A 6,739-nucleotide genomic window follows, 5' to 3' on the forward strand; every position below is an offset into this window, starting at 1 on the left:
TCGATGTGTTACGTATTCTGGGATCGCAAAGTCGTCTGTAGGCCTGTCTCAATTCTTGGACAGCTACTATATCCGGATTTTGGTGTAGTAGCTCCTGTAGTTCTATTTTATGCCCCTTAATAGGATTGATGTTTCATAATATTCTGCAATGTTGAAAGTTTTGGATGTTTTTCCATTAACCTTGTATTTTGGATAAATTAGCAAAGAATGCACTCATAGCTAAATTCATTTACATCTGTTTTAAAGCCTGCTGGAAGTCAATAAGCTTTTCTTTTTTAGAGGTATTTTTTGTTGCTTTTCCGCTCCAGGGAAGCTGGTTCCTGGCTTTAAAGGCGGTGGGATTGGAGCTTACTTCAATTCCGTCTTCTTTTCGGGTTTCTTTAGAGGTTCCTCGGAAAGTTTGGTGAGTTGGGGGACTTTTTTGCATCTCCTGTAGCTCGCAGGATGTCCTCACAGTTGGCGCAGTACCTGCTTTATGTTATTTTTACCTGTTATTGCCAATTTCACATTATTAATTCATATCAGATAATACATCTTTGATCAAATTTCTCGAAACTGCTGAATTAAAGTTAGTCAAATTAAGGATTATTATAACGAGAATCGAAAGCCCTTTCAAACAAGATACTACTCGATCCTGCTTTCCCTTTAAGATTTTAGGGGTATAACACCCCGGTTAGGGGTTGATGAGAAGGAGCGAGTGTACGTTCATAGCGTCTCCCTCGAAGTTTGAGCATTTTTAGAAAATAAATTTTTAAATACCTGAAAATGCCTGTTTTATTTTCGATGCGCTACCTTGTATACTTAGATACTAAAAGCAGCTAACCTCAAAGAATACGTAACCAGTCATTTTTCTTATACAGAAAATGTTCATTGAAGCTCAGCGAAGCTAATTGCAACTAGTACCCAGTACGTGGACAGATGTCGCTAGTAGATATAGTCGCCTGACAGTCAAACACCTGAGGAGTTCACATTGCCACTTGTGATGGACAAATTTAAGATCATACTTCACAGGATCATTTCTGTAGTATATCTTCGCATACTCTCTACTCTAAAGTAGAGTTATCGCAACCATGAGGATGAGACTTAGTCTTGTTTCCTGAGCGTGAGATATGTCTCCGATATACCTTTATTTTGGGTGAATCGGTAGATTTCGATGATCGTTCAACCTTCGCTTGCGTTGGTAACGGAGACGAGGCAATCTGAGTGGTTGTACCTAACGGGGGGGGTAGTACCTCGTCTCCCTGTCGGTGTCAGTTCCGTTCTCATTTTTTTAAAATATTGAAATATAATTACGCATTACTTGGTTGATGGCAATTTTTGATAAATTTCAGACGTGCATCAATAAGGCGATTATCATTAAAATTGTATTAATTTCAAAGGCCATTTTAGTAAGAATGACTTTCGTTTGGCGACTTCTATACAATTGCAAAACATTTCAAAAAATTTCTTGTGCTAATTTAAGTTGAACGGGGGACCTAATTTAATTTGCCCCTTGTAGGTCGAGATTCCGTTCTCGCGTTTTTGAAGTTGAAATGTATTTACATTTTTTTCATTTTCGATTGGATTACGATTCATAATGTAATCGAGTCGTAATTAGTCGCAGTATTTTTTTCGTCCTGTGTATATTATTTAGTTTGCTATACAACAAAATATATATGTAAAACATAAAGGGCCTTTTGGTAACCTAGTACATTAATAAAAATGCTAGTCCTGAGGTTGCTACGGTTACAATGGATGCGTTTTCTGGACCATTTATCGTTCTGATAAATGTCAAAATTGTTCGTCAGAACGTCATAGCTAAATTATTTGACGAATATCATAGATTAATCTATTTACTCAAGTAACGATAAAATTGTGTAATTTGTTTCTTGAATATTCATTTAAGTTTTGCTATCAGAAAATTAATCTAGTTAATAATTAATATTTATTATAGTAATTTACTGAAAATTTTACTAACTACAAAGTAGGTCAGAATAAAATGTTCATTAAGACAACGAGAATTCCATGTTATTTGAAAATTGAATTTCACAAAATTTGGCGATTTTAGAATGACTCGAAAAACATTCTTTTACATTCTAGAAAAATTCAAGAAAATATTTATAAGAAAATCTGAGAATGGATCACCAAAAGAAGTTACTTTTCTCTCGTTTTTCTAATATGTACATATATCCCTGTTATATTGTTTATTTTTCATATCCCACAAACGTTTATTTTCATAGATTGTGTTTTTCGCTATCCACTTTGTTTCAATACTTCTGATGAACAAATCTGACCTATTTGTTCGTAATATAACAAGTATTGTATATTATTTGATTATGTGTGCGGACATATTCGTCAGAAAACGTATTTACTATAACCGTAGCTTAACACGTCGATACCGTTAAAATCAATAATTATTCGAAGACGGAAAATGTTAGAGCGAATTTTTAGATATTTTAAAACATCGAGGTTGAGAAGTCAGAAAATAGTGAGAAAATAAGTATAAGCCGTAGGAAACATAACCGGTACATTTGTTTTCAATGTGGTTTCGTTAGTAAATTTTTTGGGCGTCCACAATAAAACGCATTCTATTAATTCTATAAAATTCTAAACATTCTTCGAGAAATTCTTGTGCAAAAAAAAACATTTAGGCACATAATCATGGAGTTATGACAATAAATGGCAAATTGAATATTTTGAGAATATAAATATTGAGCATGCATAAAACCGGTCGATATTGATTAATCATTTTTAAGTGAAGCCGCATTGAAACTTGAAAATACTCCAATAGATGGCAGTGTTCTAAAATAATGCTCTGAAAAAAAATAAAGACGGATAGACATTAATTGGCCTGAACAGCTTTAAGCATACTTACCTGGCGTAGGGGTTACCGTGATCAATAAGGCGGTTCCCCCAGGGTGAGGCCCTTCCATTGCACCACGGTTGGGCTGACCCCTGCGATTATCCCTAATGCGGATAACTCGGGCGCGTAATTTTTGGTAGTCGGGACTTGCGTACGCGCTGTCCCGGATAAACGAATTGAAACTTAAGTTGGGTTCGGGAATATTAATCAGATTGTGTGAAGAATTTTGTAAGCAATAACCCCATTTAAATTTTCATTATCCCACAAGTCAATTAAAATGAACTCAAGGTCGAATGTTATTCTCGCCGTATTTATTATGTACGAAGCCATGTTACGTTTGCACTAAAATATAACCGAATCAAGCTTCATTTTACCTTTATTTCTCTACATCTTTGTTTACATTGTGTTCTTCAATCACAATAGTTGCGACACCTAGCTTTACACATTTGCCCTGACCTTGAGAAATAGCCATCTAATCGCTGTCAGCTGTCAAATGAGTTTGGTGACATATCAGCTGTTGTTTTGTTTTCATTGGGGTACTATGTTATCGCAGTTTCCAATCGTGTAGTGAAAGGTACCGAGGTACAATCGATTTTTGAAGTTTCGATGGATAATTTTATCTATACGGACAGATCTTCAAAAAGATAGTCATCGGGCATAAAATAATAAAAGTATATAAGGTTCTGAACGAAAATGAACCCCAACTGGAAGATGAAGGTACCACTATGTAGGTACTAGGTATGAGAACAAAGCAAAATAAGAAATGCAGGTAAGATTTGGTTATTTTTTATTTAAAAATGTCTGGTGCTTTACATGGGGATTACCTATACATGGAGATATCTATACCATATATTTGGCTACATAATCTTAATTTTCAGGCATTTCTACCTAATACCCATTTGACGTGATAAAATCTTATGTGAAAGATTCAAACTAAAATTATGAATAAGTTATTAAAAAGGGTTCAGTCACCCAGTAAGAAAGACCAGATGATTAAAGAAGCTGTAACCACAAGTCTTTCAAACACAATAAAAGAGATTCAGTATGCAGCTATTGAAGCGAAAAAGCTAAATAAAGTAACTGATATGACTGAGGCAGCCAATGAATTGAGCTCTATTATTGAGGCCATTTTTTTGCATGGTTTGAGAGACACTATGTCTCACAGGTTTCGCAAAGTACTTGGTGGTGTACAGGAAAAGCCACAGTTTCCAGATTTTTGGGCTCCTTTACTTATCATATCTCACAAGCAAATAATTGATCAGGTAATTATCAAATTCACATTAGCTTATGTGAGGGTCAATTTTGTTTAAATACTTTATTCCTCTTTAGATAGCAGATTTAACACAGATAACCACTCAAGTGGGTCAGTGTAGGGCATGGATACGGCTTACACTGAATGACTGTTTATTATCATCTTATTTCCAAGCAGTTAGGCAAGATGCCTCAGCCCTCAAATCTTATTATAATTCCAATGCCTATATTCGGGACAATGAGTTAATGGAGGTAGCCCAAAGGCTTATTGAAGGGGTGGAGGCCAGCAAAAATTTTACCTTACCGACAAATTCAAGTTTATTAAATACCTGGCAAACCCAAAGTCTTATGATGGCAGGTATTTGGTCATCAACTTTAAAAAACACTCCTTTGGCACCATGTGATGATGTGGCCTTGACTATTGAGGAGGATGCAAAACTCTCATATCAAGAAGAAATTTCAGACACTGTCTCACTTTGTTCTGCAGTTTCATATAGTTCACAAAATTCAGGTTTAAGACAAGCTCTTGCCTTAACTGAGGATGAAGTTTTGAAGATTATATTGGCCAAAGATAAAGTGCAAAGCGGGTCAGAAGTACCCTGTTCTCCTTCTAGTAGCTCTGATATGGAAACAAATAAGAATTGTATTGAAGATAGTATTAATCATAATATAGGAAATTCATTGAACAGAGAAGGTTGGTCTTTTGATGAAAATAATGAAGATCATGTAAATAAAGATATATTAAATGACACACTGAATGAATGTGTTAATTCTGAACATGTGAAAGCCATGGAGAGCAGTTTTACAGCTCTTGTGGAGAGCTATAATATGATTGGAGGCAGCTATATTAGAACACCTGATATAAGGGGGTTGTGGCAGAAATTTGAAGACAAGAGAACAGAAGGTAGAAGTAGGAGTCCTTCTCTAAATCCAGATAGTGTAAGTATTCAGAAATGTAAATTATAGCTTTTTAAAATAAATTCGCTTAGAATTGACTCCACCTCATAGTGATAAGTAGTATTTTGGTATAAAGCTAAAGCTTCTACATATTTCAGGATCAACAATCAATGATAAACTCCATATCAAATGCTAGCCTCATGAGATCAGAGTCCACATCATTATCCGCACAAGTTTTCCGCATCGCTGTTGAAAGGGGACTTGATAAGCAGGATTTTGAATGCGCGGGATGTAAAATGTCCTTGGATGGGCCCAATTATTGGTAAGTTCTTACTGATTATTATCAATTCATTAATTTATGCAAAAAAATGATTGATATCTTTGTAGTATATGTTGCTACACAGGAGATTATTTTTGTGCTGACTGTATGCATCCAGAAGAAATGGCAATACCAGCACGAATAGTACATAACTGGGATTTCAAAAACTACCCTTTATCCCGAAAAAGTGCAAACTATTTGAATGAGATTAAGGATTACCCTGTGATCGATTTCAAAGTGAGTAACGAGAACGTAACGTTGATTTTAGATGCTTTAGTAAGGCTTTATTTGCCATTTATTTTTCATTTATCACCATAATCCAGTTTTAATGAGTTATATGGACCATAATAATCTATTGCAATTTTAGATAGTAAATCCATATATTTATGCAGTAACAGAGGAAATGGCGGAGCTGCAAGTCTTACGAAACCAGCTTAATTTTTTAAGGGCATATTTATATACCTGTAGAGAGCCAATTATTGAACAGTTGCAGAAACAAATGTGGCCCCGAGAATATATGTATGAGCACATTCATCAATATTCAATATCGGTAAGTTGGTTAATTGGTAAAAACTTTAGTCACAACAGCAAGGTGTATAATACAGTATCATTCGTGTTTTTCAGGATCTGCATGATATTCGCAACAACCTTTTAGCCTCACAATTACAGAAAGTAGTGAAGTTTGGCAAAGATCATGTTTTTGGTTGCTGGCTATGTAGTCAGAAGGGTTTTGTTTGTGAAATATGTAAAAATCCTAAGGCATTATTTCCCTTTGACGTTGAAAATGTATTTAGGGTAACTACTATTTGGGCTTTTGATATTTCAGCATATTGAACAAATTAAAAATTTTTAGTGTGAAGTTTGCAATGCTGTCTATCATAAGAGTTGCCTTAACTCAACTCAACCTTGTCGCAAATGCGAAAGGAGAAAAAGGCGAGAAGAACTCCCTCTCGATAGTGCTATATGTCCTGAATAAGATGTTGGATGGACCTGTATTTTTATCTAAACGCTTACCTACCTTTATTTGTTTTTGTATAGTGTTACGTTCTATATTAATGATTTTAGTTCATTGGAAGAGATACGTTTTATTGGAAGTTAAATACGATGAAGGTTGTGCAATTAATTAATACCCTTTATTCACATATTGACAATTTTTGTGTAACTTAGAAAAATATACATATTTTTAACATTTTGAAGTTCTGCAGATCTTGTCACATTGGCGAAGGAGATTAATGCGGATTCAACACGGCTCTTTAAGGGGCAAACAGAAAATGAAACTTGCACATTTTCGTTGTAGTTTTATGACAAATTGATCAATAATAATGTGGAAAAATAGTAAATTACGAGTAAGTACTGTTAACTGGTAACTTTGCTACAATTTTATGGTTGGCTTAAATTTTTCCTCGTATTGTTGATAACGTTTCAACAGG

The 6,739-nt window shown here is 34.8% G+C and overlaps 1 protein-coding gene and 2 non-coding genes across 3 annotated transcripts; all 3 read left to right on the plus strand.

The window, feature by feature from the left end:
* The first annotated feature begins 994 nt into the window (after nucleotides 1–994).
* On the plus strand, nucleotides 995–1,208 carry LOC136410632 (small nucleolar RNA U3). Its single transcript, XR_010752265.1, has one exon. It is a non-coding gene; the product is annotated as a small nucleolar RNA U3 (small nucleolar RNA).
* Nucleotides 1,209–2,846: 1,638 nt separating this feature from the next.
* Nucleotides 2,847–3,009, plus strand: LOC136410640 (U1 spliceosomal RNA). Its single transcript, XR_010752273.1, has one exon. It is a non-coding gene; the product is annotated as a U1 spliceosomal RNA (small nuclear RNA).
* Nucleotides 3,010–3,480: 471 nt separating this feature from the next.
* Plekhm1 (Pleckstrin homology and RUN domain containing M1) lies at nucleotides 3,481–6,492 on the plus strand. The gene is made up of 8 exons (XM_066392784.1): nucleotides 3,481–3,611; nucleotides 3,721–4,104; nucleotides 4,172–5,032; nucleotides 5,149–5,312; nucleotides 5,378–5,546; nucleotides 5,677–5,859; nucleotides 5,934–6,104; nucleotides 6,163–6,492. The coding sequence occupies exons 2-8, from the start codon at nucleotides 3,784–3,786 to the stop codon at nucleotides 6,283–6,285; spliced, it is 1,992 nt and encodes a 663-aa protein (XP_066248881.1). The 5' UTR covers nucleotides 3,481–3,611; nucleotides 3,721–3,783; the 3' UTR covers nucleotides 6,286–6,492.
* The last annotated feature ends 247 nt before the right edge of the window (nucleotides 6,493–6,739 follow it).

This window comes from Euwallacea similis, chromosome 8 (genome assembly GCF_039881205.1).
Source record: "Euwallacea similis isolate ESF13 chromosome 8, ESF131.1, whole genome shotgun sequence".
Lineage (NCBI taxonomy): Eukaryota > Metazoa > Arthropoda > Insecta > Coleoptera > Curculionidae > Euwallacea > Euwallacea similis.